Source organism: Peromyscus leucopus, chromosome 2 (assembly GCF_004664715.2).
Source record: "Peromyscus leucopus breed LL Stock chromosome 2, UCI_PerLeu_2.1, whole genome shotgun sequence".
In the NCBI taxonomy this organism is placed as follows: Eukaryota; Metazoa; Chordata; class Mammalia; order Rodentia; family Cricetidae; genus Peromyscus; species Peromyscus leucopus.
Window position 1 is genome coordinate 82,021,994 of NC_051064.1, and position 20,081 is coordinate 82,042,074.

The 20,081-nt window shown below is 36.6% G+C and overlaps 1 protein-coding gene across 4 annotated transcripts in view; it reads left to right on the forward strand.

Moving 5' to 3' along the window:
- Positions 1 to 20,081, forward strand: part of Kdm4c (lysine demethylase 4C) — a 196,988-nt gene that overhangs the window by 150,219 nt on the left and 26,688 nt on the right. For all 4 annotated transcript variants that reach the window (XR_005090854.1, XM_028873963.1, XM_028873964.2 and 1 more), the window contains one exon: positions 15,070 to 15,255. Coding sequence is in view for 3 of the 4 variants with exons in the window: in XM_028873963.1 (XP_028729796.1) it covers positions 15,070 to 15,255 (186 nt within the window). In the remaining variant the exon portion in view is untranslated. The remainder of the gene's footprint in view (positions 1 to 15,069; positions 15,256 to 20,081) is intronic.

Below are 20,081 nucleotides of genomic sequence, written 5' to 3' on the forward strand. Positions count from 1 at the left end.
AACCTTTAGCATCTTTTATTCTATATTAGGATTTCTCAGTCTTAGCAGTCTGGATATTTTACAGCAGATAATTGTTTGTTGAGGAGATCATCATGTGCATTACAGTATTCCAGCATCCTGGATCAGGTAGACACTGCCAGTATTCTCTTATGCAGAATCACCCCCATTTGAGACATAATGAGAAGATTTTCCTTTTGGAAATTCTTAGGAAGAAATACCTTGTTTTGACAGACCTAAATTACAGACTAGAGAGCAGTTATCCTTAAACTGTTTTAAAAAATAGGCCTAAATAATTTTTACAGCCCTAATTTTTTTTATTTCTTGATAATGTAAGAAAGTTTTATGGCACATATGCTACAATTATTATTTACAATTTGATTTAGTATCTTAAGTAAATTATTTATGCTTAGAGAAGTTAATAGTCTATAAATGCTAAGAACATTTTACTGAAGTTTAAAATGCTATGGTATGTATGATTGTACACATGATTAAAATGTGTATTGAATGAATAAAAGGCAACAATTTGTTATTTGTTTCTGGCTTAAAATAATTGTAACTAGGAGAGTGTGATCAGATAATAACAATTAATTTGAGTCTTTAGAGGGTTTCTCTTTTAATTCACATATACCTCTGCACACTCCACTAGAGTAAGGCACGATTTTACTTATTTTCATCCTGGAGGAAATAAAGTTTATGAAGGAGTGATGTGCCATTCATCCCATTCATTTAATCAGTATGGGATTCTTGGATACTTGGGTTCCCAAGCCCTCCAGAAAAATACAGACAATTGCCACTCACTGCTCTTTGTTGCCAACCATAACTAGATGGTAAAATTGTATTATTAAAGACAACATGTCCTAGTGACAGGACACAGAGAAATCAAGCTGGAACATGAGTTGAAGCATCCTCCTTGCTGCTTAGCCTCATCATGCCAGAAGATGGTAACCAAGACCAATGGCTATTTCCTGTATTGCTTTGTGGGCTTAATATTTGATGTCCTTATTCAGACAGCATTGTCATCAGCAGCTTTACTCAGCTGTGGACACCAGACACAGCACTACTTACCAACCAGGGAAAATATAATTGCAATAGTATTTCAGGTATGAGATGATCTTTAAGTTCTTGAGCTTTCAGCAGCTGTAATGATTTTGAAGGCATAAATGGGTTTATAAGGCCCCAGGCCTCCCTAAATATTATAATCAGTTAATGGATGGTAGGAGAGGAAGGGACATATAATTAAAATGTTCTACCTATGACATTTGGAAACACCTTTGTATAATTTTTTGTATAGAAAACTTTGTGAAGAATACAAAATAGGATGTGTCTGGGGTCCACAGCTGAGTGAAGTTGCTGATGACAATTCTTTCTGAATAAGGACATCAGGTACTAAGCCCCCCAATCAATACGGGCACTTGCCACTGGTCTTGGTTAGCATCTTCTGGCATATATAAGATAGGATATAAGAAAATTCCTTACCTGAGTAGGTTTTCCCCATACAAGAAAATGGGTAGTTTTCATAAAAAGAGACAAGAAATGGGAAAGAAGCTTTTTAATTTTCATCCTAAAGTAGTTACTCCTGTCCACTTTGCTTGGTGATATCACAGCTGTATCTTCTATTCATTGTATCACTAAATAGACAATGGTGACACTAGATTTATTTTAGAGCATTCTATTTCTGTTGCTAGTTTATAACATTTTAGTAATTTGTTAACCTTTTAAACTAAACTGTCTTATGCAAACACATTGTTTGTGGTGGGTTTCTTTCCAAGGTTTACATTTTAAAAACTTTTCGGCAGTATTTTACTAGCGTGCATGTGTGTGAGGGGCTGGGGAGTGTTTTCAGGGTTTTGCTATGAAGTACTAGCTGACCTTGAATACTCTATGTAGCTGATACTGGCTTGACACTCAAACCAGTTCTCTTGCTTCAGCCGCTCAAGTGCAATGATTACAAGAATGTACTACTGTGCCTGCCTAATGTTTCACCTCTTGTTGAAAAAGGATTTCGCTTTGTAGTTTAGGCTACCCTTGAGCTTGAAATCCTACTGCTTCAGCTTTTTAGCTGCTCGGAATACAGCTGCGTACATCTATACTTAGCTCAATATTTAGCTTTTGTGCAATCATTACATAACTTATTAAAGTAGTTGCTTTCCATGTTAAAAACATACAATATTTAGGTTACTACATACATGCAGTTTGTTGACGTGAGTCTTTCTGTTAAGGAATGGCAAAAGTTACCTGAATGGGCTTAGAGTAATCCTGTCCAAAACGACTGAGCCACTTTCCAGCTTGGAATTCTCTCAACGGCCCATGTAGGTTTTGAACCCTAAAGCCTCCTGCCTTAGCTTTCTGAGTGATAGAATTATAGGTATGTGCCACCATAACCATGTCTTTATTTTCAGTGCAAATTTTGGATTACCTATTATGTTTCCTACCCACTCATATAGAATAAACTCAATAATTTCTTTTTTTTTTTTTTTTTTTTTTTTTGTTTTTCGAGACAGGGTTTCTCTGTGTAGCTTTGCGCCTTTCCTGGAACTCACTTGGTAGCCCAGGCTGGCCTTGAACTCACAGAGATCCGCCTGGCTCTGCCTCCCGAGTGCTGGGATTAAAGGCGTGCGCCACCCCCTCCTGGCTCAATAATTTCTTAATGACTTTTCCCACATGGGAACGGTGATCATTGTGTCAATTCTTATCTTAGACAACTCTTTCTCTTGGCACAGCAATCTCTTCTGATCAATCAGGTCAAATGACAAAACATTTAAATCTGGCATAAGGAGAATGAAGAGGCTGCTGGTGACATGAGAGCACTCAAGGAAAGCAGTTGCTCAAGCGATCTGGTTAATATCTTTGGTACTTGGGTATGGGGTTGTGCTGGAGTGTGGTGTAATTTTTGAATCTTTCAGATTCATCTTCTTCCTTTCTGTGTTCTTTTCTCTTCTAATCACAACTAGAAAAGGAGCAAAAGTGAACAAAGATGACAATACAAAATAATTATGCAGATACAAAATGCATAGTAAAGTAAAATGACTTGTTTTTATTTTCACAATAGAAAAAATGTTTTAAAATGATGAGGAGCAATAAGGGGCTTGACTTTAAAGAGAATTAATCATGCTTTGATAACTTGTTCAGAGGAAGGAAAATAACAGTATGATCAAGAAGGACATTAATATGAAATGTGTACATTTGACTATAAAATCAAGAAGGCGGCTATTAAAAAAGAAAACTACCAAACATATGGAGGGAAAAGCAAAACACCATTTGTCTGGTTTCTTTTATTTGTTATGTACATAACTGGTGGTTTGAATAAGAATTTTCCCCATAAGCTCATATGTTTAAATGTTTGGTCTCTGGTTGGTTGAACTGTTTGAGAAGGATTAGGAGGTATGGCCTATTTGGAGGTCTGTTACTGTACTGGGCTTTGGGATTTCAAAAGCGCATGACATTCCCAGTTATCCCTTTTGTAGATCAGATCAGAGGTAAGCTCTCAGCTATGGGTCCAGTACGATGCCTGCGTGCTGCCATGCCATGGTGGTCATAGACTCTAATCCTCTAGAAACATGAGCCCCACATTTAATGCTTTCTTTTATAAGTTTGTCTTAGTCATGGTGCTTTGTCGTGGCAATAGAAAAGGAACTAAGAAATGATATGCATTCCTATTTATCATATACATTGACTGTTTCTTATAGATTGAATTAATTGAAGAACGTTAAGATTTTTGTAAATGAACCAACGAAGCAGTTTTCTGGATTGTTAGAAATCTTGGAAAGCTGTTGTAACTCTTTAATGTAATTGGTACATTTAAGCAGTCTTTCTACTTGTAAATAATTTTTTAATGTTATTTGTGTAAGTGTGTGAGTGTACAAACATGCATGTGCATCTGGCTTCACATATGGCACAATTTTGTGAGGACAACTTTGGGAAGTGGGTTCTCTCCTTCCTCTTATGGGCTCTGGTGAATAGAGCTGAGTTTATGGGGCTTACACAGCAATCACCTTTAACCAGATAGTTCTTTGACAGTTGTAATAATTTGTCAGTATTGAATTGTGTATTCTGATACAGGTGATGTCTGTTTTCATTGTTGCATTGCCTAAATCACTTGTTCATTCATGAAGAATGCATGGGTAGGACTGCAGAGATGGCTCAGTTAAGGGCTTGCTGCTGTTGCAGAAGACCAGAGTTTGGCTTCCATCACCCATGTCTGGTGACTCACAACTGAGTAATTCCAGCTTCAGGGGGTCTGAAGCCCACTTTTCACCTTAACATACTAGACGTGCAGACACAGACAAACACAAACACTTAAATAAGTTTTAGATGCAGGAATGTTATAGATCTATCAGTTGAGGACTACGACATCTGGTATGAGATTATGTCTCCCAGAAATAACAGGAAGCGTCATCCATGATACTACAATAATATGGCTACTTAAAGAAGACATGAACAAATACAACACCAAAGACATGTTAATGTGGAAGGAGGAACTCTCACTAGGTCCCACCCCTAGACAAAGATGAGAAAAAGAACTTTAGGTAAGTAAGGAATACTGAGAACACAGCACAGTGTCTTCAGTAGGGACTTCTTTGAGCCTGTGGGAGACAACCAAGGGCAATAGCCTATATTGTTTAGGAGTCACTGGGACTACCCTGACTACAACTTGAAATGGATTTTCTCGTGCCTACTATTGGGATTTTTGTTAAATAATTTTATTAGATAATACATACTATTAGAGAATTAGATAATACATATGTGTGTATATATGTTTTATATATAATTTTAGGTAAGTGTGGTGATATTGTGTTCCCCAAAATATCGTGTACCTTAATAAACTTATATGGGGTCAGAGAACAGAAAAGCCACTAGTTAGGCAGTGATAGCACACACCTTTAATCCTAGCATTCCAGAGATAGAAATTCCTCTGGATCTCTGTGAGTTCAAGGCCACATTGGAAAAAGCCAAGCATGGTGACACACGTCTTTAATCCCAGAAAGCCAGCCTTTAATCCTAGGGAGTGGTGGTAGAAAGCAGAAAGATATATAAGGCGTGAGGACCAGAAACTAGAAGCATTTGGCTGGTTAAGCATTTGGTTGGAGAAGCATTTGGCTGGTTAAGCTTTCAGGCTTCTAGCAGCAGTTCAGCTGAGAGTCATTGGGATGAGGACACAGAAGCTTCCAGTCTGAGGAAACAGGACCAGCTAAGGAATTGGCAAGGTGAGATAGCTGTGGCTTGTTTTGGCTCTGATCTTCCAGGGTTCACCCCAATAACTGGCCTCAGGTTTGACTTTATTAATAAGAACTTTTAAGATTTCTGCTACAGGTAAGTCCTTCTACATCTATATTGACCTCCCTCCCCCTCTATGGTAAATGCCCCTTTCCACTTTGCCCTTTTCCCCCTTCCAGTCACTTCTAGCCTGCTACTCTTGCTCTAGTGCTCCCACACATATGCACCATAGCCCCCTTTTTACTTGTTACTCTAATTACTCCAGTTATGAAAGTGAACATGTAGGACTTTTCTTTTTGGGTCTGACTTACAACAATATAATACTTTCTAGTTCCATTCTTTTTCTGCAAAGTTCATGTTTTCATTTTCTTTGCAACTGAATTGTATTCCCTAATGTACATGAACCACATTTGCATCATCCATTCATTATTTGAAGGACATGTAGGTTGTTTCCATTTCCTAGCTAATGTAAACAGAGCAGCAATGAACATGGCTGAACAAGTATCTGTGGAGTAGAGTATCAAGTCCTTTGTACTTATGCCAAGGAAAGGTAAAGCTGGATCGTATAATAGATTGATTTTCAGCTTCTTGAGGATTCTCCACACTGATTTCTAGAGTGGCTGGACCAGTTTGCAGTCCCACCAACATTTTTCCCCACATCCTCTTCCAGCATTTGTTATCAGTTGTTTTGTTGATCTTTGCCATTTTGACTACTGTAGGATGAAATTTCAAGGTTGTTCTAATTTGCATTTTTCTATTTGCCAAAGATGAACATATTTGAGATAAGTTTCAATTACATTTACTTCTTACATTGTAAAATCTGTCTAAGAGGCCTAGCTCACTTGTTAATTCGACCATTTAATTTTTTGACTCTGGGTTTTTTGTTTGGTTGGTTTAGTTTTGTTTTTGAGTTCTATATATTCTGGATGTTTATCAGGTATATAGCTGGCAAAGATTCTCTTCCATTCTGGGGGCTACCTCTTCACTGAATTGCTTGTTTGTTTCTTTATCTATACAGAAGATTTTTAGTTTTATGAGATCCCAGTTGTCAGTTGTTGGCCTTAATTCCTGGCCAAATTGAATCCTCTCAGAAAGTCATTTCCTAAACCTATAACATGTAGGGTATCAACCATGTTTTCTTTATCTGCAGTGTTTTGGGTTTCATGTTTAGGTCTATAATAGATTTGGAGCTTGTTTCTGTGCAAGATGATAGTTATAGGTATAATTTCATTCTAGTTTGTGGGCATCTAGTTTTCCCAAGACCATTTTTTTTAATGGCTTTTTCTTTTTTAATCCTGTGTACATTTTGGGCATCGTTGTCAAATATTAGATGGCTGTAGTTGTATGCCCTCATGTTTGGGTCTTCTGTTTTTTTCCATTTGTCTAATGTGTCTGTTTTTTGTACCAGTACCATACCATTTATATTACTATTCTTTGTAATATATCTTGATGACTATTCTTTGTAATATATCTTGAAGTCTGGAGTGATAATCACTCTACTATTGATCTTTTTGCTCAGGATTGCTTTGACAATCCTTGGGTCTTTGGTGTTCAATATGTATTATAGGATCCCACCTCTTCCCCCGCCTCCCCATTTTGGTAAAGAGTGAGATGGGGATTTCATTGGAATTGCCTTCAATCTGTTAAATAGCTTTTGGTACAGTAGTCATATTTCCAATGTTTATCCTACTAATCCACAAGATTGGATGTCTTTCCATTCTCTACTATTTTTCACAATCTCTTCAGAAAATTAAAATTTTTCACCTCCTTGGTTAGGTTTATTCCTATATATTTTGTTTTCTTTGAGGCTATATAAATGAGAGTATGTCCATGATCTCTTCCTCAGTGTGTTTGTTGGTGGTTAGAAAAGCTGTTGATTTTTGTATGTAGTATCCTGCCACTCAATTGAAATTATTGATAATTTCTAGAGATTTTCTGATAGAATTTTGGAGGTCTATTAAGTATAATATATTATCTGCAAATAGGGGTAGTTTGACTGTCTTTTCTAATGTATCCCTTTAATTTCTTTTTCTTACCTATTGCTCCAGCTAGTCCTTTGAATACATATTGAAAAGGAGTGGAGATAGTGGATATCTCTGTCATTTCTGATTTTACTGGGATTGATTCAAGTTTTTTCTGTTTAGGAAGAAGTTAGCTGTGGATTTTCATACATAGCCTTTATTATGTTGAGGTTTATTTGTTTCTGTTCTACCCTCTCTGGAACTTTTATCATGAAGGCATATTGCATTTTCTCAATCTTTTTTTTTTCTTTCTGCATCTATTGAGTTGATCATGTGGTTTGTTTTCTTTTGTTTTTAAATCAATTTGTGTGGATTATTACACGTATATGTTGAGCCATTTTTTCATTTCCAGGATAAAGCTAAGTTGAGCTTGATGGATGATCTTCTTGATCATGTGCTTATATTCAATTTACTAGTATTTTATTGAGAATTCCAAAATCCATGCTCATGGAAATTTTGGCCTATAGTTTGCTTTGTTGTTGTTGTTGTGTCTTTATCTGTTTTGGGTATTATACTATGTACTGCCTAGTTTTATATCAACTTGACACAAGCTAGCGTCGTCTGAAACAAGGGACTACCTCAATTGAGAAAGTGCCTCCATAAATAAAATCAGGCTGTAGGCAGACTTGTAAGGCGTTTTTTTTGTTTTGTTTTTTTTTTTTTTTTTTTTTTTTTTTTTTTTTTTTTTTTTTTTTTTGGTTTTTCGAGACAGGGTTTCTCTGTTTAGCTTTGCGCCTTTCCTGGAACTCGCTTTGGAGACCAGGCTGGCCTCGAACTCACAGAGATCCACCTGCCTCTGCCTCCTGAGTGCTGGGATTAAAGGCATGCGCCACCACCGCCCAGGCTAAGGCTTTTTTTTTTTTTTTTAAGACTTATTTATTAATTTTATGTATATGAGTACTCTATCTACATGTACACCCTTATTCAAGAAGAGGGCATCAGATTCCACTGTAGATGGTTCTGTGCTACCATGTGGTTGCTGGGAATTGAACTCAGGACCTCTGGAAGAACAGTGAGTGCTTTTAACCTCTGAGCCATCTCACCAGCCCACAAGACATTTTTATAAGTAGTGATTGATGAGGAAGGGCCCAAGCCCATTGTGGGTGGTACCACCCCTGGGCTGGTGGTCCTGAGTTCTATTTAAAAAAAAAAAAAAAAAAAAAAAACATATAAAACAAGCTGAACAAGCCAGTAAGCAGCACTCCTCTATGGCCTTAGCATCACAGGTTCCTGCCTTTGGTCATCATGTTTGGTCACAGCAATAGAAAGCTAACTAAGACAGGAATGTTGTCTTTGAAGGTATTTAGGAGTTCTCCCTCTGTTTCATTTTTTTTCTTTTTTAATAATTTGAGAATGATTGACAGCACACCTTCTTTGAAAGTCTGGTAGAATTCTGCTATGAGTTCATCTGGCCCTGGACACTTTTCAGTTAGAAATATTACTATTTCAATCTTCTCATTTGTTAATGGTCTCTCTAGGTTATAGACTTCTTTGCTTTATTTTAGTGGTTTGAATGAATCTAGAAATTCATTCTTGTAGGCTTGCGAATTTAATGGAGTGCAGAATTTGTAACTGTTCTCTTATAACATTTTGAATTTCTTTGGTGTTAATTGTAGTGTTTTCTTGTTTGTGTTTCTGATAATTTGGGTTATCTCTTTTAGCTAGTCAAAGGGTCTATCAATCTTGTTTATCCCTCCAAGCTCTTTGATTCATTGATTCCTTGTTTTGTTTCTATTTCATTAATTTCTCCTCAGATTTTTTATTATTTCTTGCCACCTGCTGGATTTAAATTTAGGAGTTTTTATTTGTTTAGGTTTTTTGTTGTTTGTTTTTGTTGTTTTGTTTTTAGTTTTTCAAGACAGGGTTTCTCTGTGTAATAGTCCTTGCTGTCCTGGAACTGACTCTGTAGACCAAGCTGACCTCGACCTCACAGATCTGCCTGCCTCTGTCTCCCAATGCTGGGATTAAAGGTGTGTGCCACTACTGCCAGGCACTTGATAGACACTTGAGCTATATATTTCCAACATGGATCTGCTTTTAATGTGTTCCAGAAGTTTGGTTGTTTTCATTTTCATTTAGATGCAGGAGTTTTTAATTTCTTTTTTTTTTATTTACTTTTTGACACATTCATCATTCAGTAAAGGGTTGCTTAATTTCCATGAGTTTGTGTACATACGAGGGATTGATTTACTGTCCATTTTAAGTTTGATTGCATTATGGTCAGAATGGATACATACATGAGGTTATTTCAGGTTTCCTGAATTTCTTAAGATTTTTCTTGTGTTTCTAGGATGTGGCCTCTTTTATAGAATTTTCCATGGGGAATATGTATTCTTTCGTGCTTAGGTGGAATGTTCAGTAGTTATCTGTTATGTCCATTTGATATATGTTATAATTTAATTCTCTTCAGTATCTTTATTTTTTGTTCAGATGTGATATTGAGATCTTCTACTATTAATGATTATATCAACAGATATGTGGCTTTAATTCCAGTTGTATACTTTTTATGAAATTTTGTTTTGTTTTTTTCGAGACAGGGTTTGTCTGTGTAGCTTTGTGCCTTTCCTGGAACTCACTCTGTAGACCAGGCTGGCCTCGAACTCACAGAGATCCGCCTGGCTCTGCCTCCCAAGTGCTGGGATTAAAGGCATGCGCCACCACCGCCTGGCCACTTTTTATGAAATTTAGTACCCCAATGTTTGGTGTGCATATGTTTAGGATAGTAATGTTTTCTTAGTTAATTGTTCTTTTGATTAAAATAAAGTGCCCTTCTTCATCTCTTCCGAATAATTTTAGGTTGAATCTAATTTTTTTTAGAGATTAGGATAGTAATTCCTACTTACTTCCTCTTCCCATGTGATTAGATTGTCTTCCCTGCTCCCAATTTTATCTTTGATGTGGTGCCTATAGACAGGTGAATTTCTTATAGACAATAGATAGGTAGATTTTGTTAGTTGGGCTATTCAACTAGGCTTTGTCTTGTAACTAGAGAACTGGAACTTTTAAATATTTAATGTTATTATTGGAAGGTGTGTGAGGTTACAGTTATTTTGGTTTTTGTTTTGTGGGTTTTTGCTGTTATGTTAATTTGCTTTGTATTTCATTAATTATAGCTTTGTTTGTTTTCCTTATAAGTTATCTTGGCTATGTGTATTTCTCTCATCAATCCAACATATTGCTTCTGCTACTCTCTCTAGGGTTGGTTTTGTGAACATGATTTTTTTTTCTTTTAGGCTGTTTGTATCATCATAGAAAGTTATTTCTTCTTATACTATGGCAGACAGTTTTGCCAAGTACAATAGTCTAGGTTGGCAGTAGTGGTAATTTAGAACTTAGAGTATATCAATCCAAGTTCTTGCTTTCAAAGTTTCCATTGAGAAATCAGCAGTTAATTCTGATAGGCTTTCTTTTATATGTGACACCGTTTTTCTCAAAGGTTTCCATATTCTTTCTTTGTTCTGTATACTTAGTGTTTTATTGATCATATACATAATAAGAAGTTTCTTTCTGGTCTTAACTGCTTGGTGTTCTGCTTCTTGTATGTATATGTATATGTCTTACTTTATTTAGGAATAAAATAAAATAAAATATTTGGGAACATTTTCTTCTATGATCTTGTTGAACGTCTGGTCTGTGCCATTGGCCTGGTTTCCTTTGCCTTCATCTATGCTTATAGTTAAAAGATTTAATCATTTCATACAGTTCCTTTGTATTTCTTTTCTGTGCTTCATTGAATTTTTCATATTTATTGCTTGCATTGTCTAATTTGTCTACTTTATCTCTGAGTCCTATTATTCTAGCTTCTACTTGATTTATTCTACTCATAAGGCTTTTCCTCAGTTTTTCTGCTTGGGAATTTTCCAATTCCATCTTCACTTCAGCTTGTGTTTTCTTCAATATATCTCTCTTTATTGAATTTTCAAATCCTACATTGCCTTCGTCATTTCATTCAGACTTATGTTTATATTTTCCTGGGCATCTTTCAGATGTTATTCTCTTAAGCTTATTGAGCGGTTTCATTGTGTCTTCTTTAAACTTCTGATATTCTTTGAAGTTTATAATTTATCTCTTTCTTTCTTCTCCTCCCACCCCCTTCACCTAGGTAATTCTCAGTGGCAAATATTTGTGTAGGACTGGTGGATTGGGAAGGCGACATACTGTCTTGGTCTTTCGCATTGTTTTTATTTTGTGGCTAAATTTTGACATGTGGATTTGTTAGTTTTCTGTCTGAAAACTGGACGTGGTGTGCTGAGACAACACAAGTTAAGTGGGGAAGCTTGGACCCGAAGGTTGGAAATGATGTGGGGGTGGGCACTCTTTGCTGGAAGACAGGGTATGCTTCTGGTCTAGAGCCTCTAGATTGTATGTTATGAGAGTACAGACTCAGCCACTGCACTGGATTGGGAACATGGACTAGATTTGGGGATTGTGAGTGGGAGGATCTGGCAGACTTAATAGGGTGACCCTGATGCAAAATGTGTAAGACCTGACTTAGTTGGAAGATTATATGGCACTCATGAGGGATGATATCAGATGGTAGCAGGGACCATTTGATGTCATACAGGATGTGCCTCCTATCCAAAGCCCGTATAGGTTATGGCCAGTGCAAGTGCGGACTAGACTAGGCACTGGATATGCAAGTAGGACTAGGTGTGGGGACTGGGAATGGATCTTAAAGAAAGGAAAGATCACACAGATCACCAGGATCATCCCTGGAGCAAGATATGCAGTACTGCCTGGTCTAAGAGGTTGTATGGAGCACCAAAAAAAAAAAACCCCAGTAATTTTATTTTTAGACATTTCTGCCTATTTTAGAATTACCTTGGTATTTATAGAAGGAATAAGAATGATAAAAACTGGCAAAATGACAGAAATCATAGAAAAAGAGAAAGATATACACTTTGAACCTCGAACTCCTTCACAGCTCATCATTTCTTGATGTCTTTTGCCAAATTATATGCAACTATATGCTCTGACATCAAGAAATGATACACAAAGCCTCACTACCTCCTCAGTCTGTTAGTGCTCTCAGTGGCCTGTGCCATGAAAATAAATATGGAAATCCAGTTCCCCAAGAAAGTACAATGCTCTATAAATCTTTCTTCTGAGGAGTCTCAGTCCTTCACATTGTACAACAGATGAAAAGACATCTACTTTCTGAATTTTTTTGTACTAAAAGTCCCTCAAAATAGTTGATTATATTTTCTAGCTTTCTAACCCGAAGTTCCTTAAACCTGATTATATGGAGCATCAGAGTCAGTATCACTGAGAATATGTCATAAAATATAAATGCAGATATACAGAATCTTAGAGAGGTCAGCAATCTGTTTAGAGAAGATCTCCAGGTTGCTCTTATTCATAGCTCCAATGTCTTTTTGATGATGTATATATTGAAACATACATGAAGCAGAACGTGAAACTTGACTAAAATCTATTTGAAGGATTTTGTTTAATTCAACAAACACAGAGCAGTCCCATGTTTCCTCCCTGGAAAAAAAATAAAGAGTAACTTAAGGGGACAATCCCTTGTCATCAGTGTCAGCTTTTTTCACTTGAATTAGTTTCTGGAAGTCAGCACTTTGGTGACCTTACTTTAAAGCATCCATAGGTGAGCTTCTCTCAGATGTGTCATTTGACTTCTTGAGTTTCCTTTATTAGTTGTTGCACAGATACTGTCTTTTCATCCCTTCCCAAGCATCACTGATACCTTAAACAATGATCTTCAATAATGGGCTTGTCTTTCTGAAGTTTCCTCTCTCTTAAATGCTTATTATCCTTAAGTTCCCCTTTTTCCTGTGGAAGGAGCATTGTACTGCCATTTTAGACTTTATTGAGCCAAACCTGGTGGCAGAGTTCTGTAATCCAAACAACTGGGATTGAGAATGAAGCAGGAGAGTCACAATTTCAAGGCCTCCCTGGGATACAGAACAAGTTCCAAGCCAGCCTGGGCAACTTAGTATGATGCTGTTTCAAACAAACAAACAAACATGACTGTTAGCTTGCCTGAAGACACGGGTTGAATTCCCACTCTTGAGCTGATAGCTCTGTTTAAAGGAAGATATAAATCCTCTGTTGACCTCTGTCACCAAAGAGCAGTGAGTAAGGAAAAGACACCCAAACCTTAACCCCTTCCTAATATCAGGTTCCTGAAGCCAATGTTCTGATCAGAATTTCCATGGCTTTCTAACAGTTTCTTTTCCTTTCATGCTGTTTCAAAACAGAGTCCAATGATTTTTAAAAATACCAAGATAAGGTATAAAGTAATGCTTTGAGATTGTATAGACTTTGTTTTTGTTCTATAGTATACTTTCTCTCCCCATCCCCTTATCCCTGTTCTTCTTTTCTTCTGCTTTCCTCTTCTTCCTTTCTCTCTTCATGTCTGTATGAATGTGTATGTTTTAAACAGGCCACATCTTCAGTCTCCAGTATAAAATGTGTGATTGTACATTGAACCTAAGTATAAGGGGAAACCAGGTTATACTTCATGCCTGGAATCTAGTAGTGCCCTTGTGGAGACCAGTGAAAACTAAGACTGCTCTCTTGGATGATGGAAGGATTTTTGCAAACTTCATTCTTCCATGTCATGTTGCGCCCCCCCCCCCCAACTCCTTTCCTGAAAGAACTTAAAGATAACCAGATGTCATTGAGGAGTGCAACATAGTATTTATATTGCATAAAGGTAATCCTGGCAGCTCTGGGAAGCTGAACTAAAATGGAATGAAATAAAAGACCAGTGAGAACAGCATTTCTATTGTGGGCAAGACAGCATGAGTAGAGGCTGTGACAGTTACTGTAGATAGTTAGCAAGAGAGCAGAGTAAGATTAAGGAACACTCTTTAAGATTGTCAGTAATCAGAGGTAAGGACAAAAAGGATTTATAAGTTCAGTACACATTGATTCTTACATGACTGTGATAAGTGCCCACATGGCTTTAATACTTTAAGAGCCTATTTTATCCCACGAAGAAAAGAGGACCTGTAAAAAGAGAGCCGTTGCACCAGCATTTAACCAAGTTGTAAATCTTTTTGTGTTTGGTAATTAAAGATTTTGCTTTGGGATCATTCTGTTCTTGGCCCTATGCTGATCCACAACCATTTTTTTTCTTCTAACCCTCAAGTAACCATACATAAGTCTAATATTTGATTTTTCTCTATCTCTCATAACAAATGTTCTGATAATGTTTAAGGCCTTTCTGTGAAACTTAGTTTTTAGATTATGGTAGTTATTATTATTTGTTTGTTTTCATTCTTCCCCAGCCATTCTCAGCTGTAAATGTTCAATAAAAACATACTATTTCGGGATAGTTTTCACTTTTCCCACTTTGGGAGGCATTTTTGTCTCCATCAAGAAGCAAGCATTCAGATTTAGATTATTAAATACTTGAGTTCTAGTTTCCACACTGAACCATTTATTGCTTTCCATTTCCTTGTAAATGGAAAATTTCTCCCATATATATGATGTTTGGATATTTTCAATATTCTCATCTAATGTAAGAATATCTGCACCTGGGTTCTAACTTAGGTGTACACAAAGCCTGCTATGTCCAGAAACATCCTTGCAGGCATACAAGATTACCCAGGGCTTTGTTCTGAGGTCTGTTTGAGGAGAAGCATGTGAAAAAGAATTTGATTTTTCTGACCACAAGAAGTAATTCAGAAAATGTCTGGTGGAGTTTGACTGTGGAAGTGTATTACTTTTAAAGTGAAAAGATTGTTTTGCCACAGATGTTCTTGCTGGTAAGGCCCCTGGAGTCAGAACTTGATGTAATGTGTTGTTCATCTAATAACTATTATTCTCTGATGAATGGGTGTTATTCTCTGTTTTAACCCTTCAGAAATGCATCTTCTGCAGACACCGGGTTAAGAAGGTTTCTGGAGCCTGCATCCAGTGTTCCTATGGTCGATGCCCAGCTTCATTCCATGTCACATGTGCCCATGCGGCTGGGGTACTCATGGAGCCTGATGACTGGCCTTATGTGGTAAACATCACATGCTTCAGACATAGAGTCAACTCAAATGTGGTAAGACCTCCTCTCCCAATTGCTGACACTTTATCTGAATTCCTTCCTGGACCCTTCATAGGTCTAGAATACCTTGTCAGTGTTGACATGTCCAGACTGTAATGTACTTGAGACTAGAAATTGAGAGCTATTATTTACACTTAATTGCACAGAACCCTTCAGTTTCTAGTGTGCACTAAACACAATATGTAAGTTGAGTGACTGAACAAATGAATGAGTCAAGCTCTTTTATATCCTTTCTAGTTTTGGATCTGTGTACAGGGTATGTGAAGAGTTGTATATGGATTGTGCAGTTCATGTGTCAGAGGTTCAATTGAAGTAGAGTGGTGTGAAAAGTATCACCTAAAATGTGTAATGCATTCTCTATGAAACTACACATTTATTTAATTTAATCTTTTCTGGAAGAAACAAATAGCAGCAATGTTGTACAGGGAATGGGAAGAGAGCCAGGTACTATTTTTTTGATCCTTACTACCTAAGAAGGGATAAGTGAAGACCAACACGGAGGCCCTGGAAGGTCAATCTTATAGAAAAGAAAGGTATAGCCAGCAATTTACACCACCAACACATTTGTTTGTTTTATTTAAGACTGAACTTCCTCTGAGTAAATAGAATTTGTGCCTAGATAACATGAATTTAACTATAGTTTAGTTATCCTCTCCTTGGTTAATGAAATCATTCCCTTGACTTAAAAACTTAAAAAGATTATGACAGTATAGCAATTTGCATCCTAACATGCTTGTCCTGTCTCTAATACTATTTTTCTCCTCTACTCTTTTTATTAAAAAAAAAAAAAAAAAAGACTGTCTTCTATTATTTGACATCTCCATACCTGTAAACAATATATCTTCATCTTATGCACCTTTTATTAACTTTTTATGAGCCGTTTCTCATCCAACAACCTTCCAGCTTTTTGTAATGATCATATCAATTTCTACTAGTGTCTTGAGAGATATTTGACATTTGTGGCTTGGGAATCTAGATGTGTGAGAATGTCCAAATGTACAAACATTACAAACTGTCTATTTTAAAGTTATTTTCCATAGTTTCAGGTTACAGGTTGCATAGGCTGCATCGATGACTTTTCCTTAGTATGGACATCTTTAGTTGATGTCCATTAGCCAAAAAGATCATTTTCAGTAGCAAACATTAACAAACTAAGGGATTAGTAATAATATATTACATTGCTGTGACTCTTTGCCATTTACAGCCAATAATATTACCTCATTAAATTATCCTGTATATATTTTGGGTCATAATAAGGTTCTGACCTCTAGAGCCACAGTGATTAGTGTTCATGCTTAGAATCTGCCAGTAAAAACTGATAACTCTGAAAAAATGAAAGTTGCATACTAAAATTCCTTTTACTTTTACTATTGCTGGTACTACAATCTTTTATGAATAATATGAATATTATTTTCCTGTCTTAATAACAAAACTAAGTTCAAAGAGGGTCAGTTCCATGTACAAGCAGGATGTAGTCATAAAAAGGCAGGTGACTCTTCAACCTATATTCTGTAGTAGGATCTCCATTTTCATTCATAGAAGGTTTCTGCTTTTATTTATCAGTTTTCCCCAGTATTTGTTTTATATATTTAAAAGAATAATCTTAAAACAAATTCTGTGTGTTTAGTATCATAAACTATTGAGTTTGGTGTATGTCTTAGTTACTATTCTATTACTGTGAAGAGAGACTGTGATCAAGGGAACTTATAAAAGAAAGCATTTAATAGGGGCTTGCTTATAGTTTCAGAGGCATATTTTTCTCTGACAAACAGCATATTCAGGCCTGCCATGGCAATAACCCAGTCTCTGGTACCAACTTCTGTCTTAGTGTTCTATTGCTGTGAAGAGATACCATAACCAAGGGGACTTATAAAAGCGTGTTAGCCCTTGGTACCATGGTAAAATCATGGTGGCACGCAAGCAGGCATGGTGTTAGGGCAGTAACTGAGAGCATACATCTGATCCATAGGCAAAAGGCAGAGGGAGAGAGAGGGGGGCAGAGAAACAGAGATAGAGACTGGTCATGGTGTTGACTTTGGAAACCTCAAAGCCCACCTTCAGTGACACACCTTCTCCAACAAGGACCCTAATCCTTGCAAAACAGTTTTACTAACTGGGGACCAAGCATTCAGACATGAGCCTATAGTGGTTATTCTCATTCAAAGCACTTCTCACATATTCAAGAACAGTGGTGTCTAACCTTTGGCTACTCTGGGCTACATGAGACAAAGAACTGTCTTAGGCCACATATTCACTATTCAAGCACCACAAAAAAACTGATGAACAAAGCAAGTCTGTTTTAAGGTTCATATCTGTTGTCATAGATAAGCAAAATAAGTATTCACATATCCTGATTATGCAATGCCCTTTTACAAAATCTTCTAAAATTACCCAGTAGGTCCAAAGTTTGTAATTGCTAATAAGAAATTGAATATGTCCAAGTAATAAAATGTTAATGATTTTTAAATATTATTTTAATTTTAATTAAAATATAATTGTATCACTTCCCTTTCTTTCCTTTCCTCTTGCAAACTATTCCTATCTACCTCTCTAATCCATCCCTCTCAAATTTAATAACATTTATCTCTTTATTATTTTGTGTGTGTGTGTGTGTGTGTGTGTGTGTGTGTGTGTGTGTGTGTGTGTGTACACACAATATGCCAAGTCCATTTAGTATTACCTGTAGTGTATGATTTCAGGACTGACCACTTGGTATTTAATAACCAACTAGGGTCTCGTTGCTGGGGAAGATTAATTCTCCCTTTCTCAGAGGTCATTGATACCTGTAATTCTTTATCTATGGGTGGGCGCCTGAGAGAATTTCCTCTTCCACAATAGATTTTCCTTCTTCCACATTAGCATCTCTGTTGATGTTGAACTTCCTTAAGGTCTTATTTAGGCAGTCACATAGTTCCAGTATCATGAAACTGTCACATCTAGGAGATACAATCTCATAGCAGATTTCTTGGTCCTCAGGCTATTACAATATTTCCATTCCCCTCTTCCCTAATCTTCGATGAGGTGCAGGAGTTAAATTTTAAGTATACTAATTGGAGCTTTGCATTCCATGATCAGTTGATGTCTGCATTTTGACTGCTTATAATGGTCTCCATTTGTTGCTAATAGAAGTTTATTTAATTAAGAGGAAGAGCTACATTTATATGTGGGTATAAAGTTTAGAACGCAGTTAGGAATTATATTGGTTTACTAATGTGGGGATAGCAGCTTTTCCTCTATAATCCATGACCTCACTAGTCCCAGGTCATTGGCTAGGTTTCCAGAAACAGGCATGATTTCCTTTCTGTGAACAGTTCTTAAGTTAAGTTGGAGAACTGTTATCACAAATATATGAATGCCATTATTGTACCTTTAGGGATATCTTGCCGTTGCCAGTCGTAGTGGTGGTTCACAGGCATCACAGCTGGGTAGGTCTATTGCTTGATTCTCTCGAAGTTTGCATAGCACCTTCTGATACTATAAAAGATTGATTGCAGGAAGGAGGTTTTCAGGTCAGATCCAGCTCAAATCTTCCAAGTTCTGCATCCTAAGTTTATTTTGTCTTCAGCTTTAAGATGTAATCAAGGCCAACAGTAATAGGCTATATTGCTTAAACAATCACTTGTACTACCCTGACCAGTGATCCTATTGGACAACTCCAAATGAAGTTGTAATCTCATGCCTGGTATTAGTTTTTGTTAGATACTCTGTGACTCCTATGAGGGAAATTGTCAGCCCAAGTGGGGTAACTTTTTTGAGATGATTATTTATATTTATATTATTTACATGTAGTATGTAATTTGGGTTTAGTATGATTACTTAAGTCTTGTTTTTAAACATCCTTAGTGTGATTTGACCTTTCTCCCTCCTCACTCCTCATCAAAGCCCTCCTTCTTTCACCTTTATATCATCTGTATTCTGCTATTTTCCTCTCAAGTCCCCCCCCCACACACACACACATACACACTACCTTTTACTTTCATGATTTCTGTAGTCATTCCAGGTTATATACTCACATCTGAGTATTTGGAGTGAGGAACCACTAATGAAAGAGAAAATGTTTGTGTTTCTGGATATGGGTTACTATACTCAATATTTTAGGTCCACTCATTTACTTGAAAATTTCATTATTTCAGCTTTTTTATAGCTAAAAAATATTTCATTATCTATATATCCCATATTATCCTTATCTATTCATCAGTTGAAGGACATGTAGGTTGTTCTGATTTCCTAACGATTTTGACTAGATCAGCATTAATATGGCTAAGTAAGTGTCTGTACTTTACGATGGCAACTCCTTTAAGCCTAGGAACAGTATTTTTGGGTCATATAGTGGATTTATTTTGAGCTTTTTGATCATTGTTCACACTGATTTACAGAGTGGACTCACCAGTTTGCATTTCCACTAATGGTGAATGAGAATTCCCCTTTTCTCACATTCTCTCCAGCCTTGATTGTCAGTTGTTAATGAATTCACAAAGTTGTTTTAATTTGCATGTCTGCTGAGGATGATATATATTTCTGAACCATTTTTATTTCTTCTTTTAAGAACTCTGTTCAGACCCATAGCACATTTTTCAATTGAGTCATTTGTGGATTTTGCTTTTTTTTTTAGTCCTTATTTATTCTGGATATTAATCCTCTCTCAGATGTACACCTAACAAAGATTCTCTCCCATTCTATGGTTTTCCTCACTGGATTGTTCCTATTCTGTACAAGTTAACACCTGGAAGACTGACAGGTGCATAATTGGTTTACTTGATTAAAAATGGATGTGAACAATTTTTCAGATTGTTACCATTAAGATGTGCTACAGATATTCT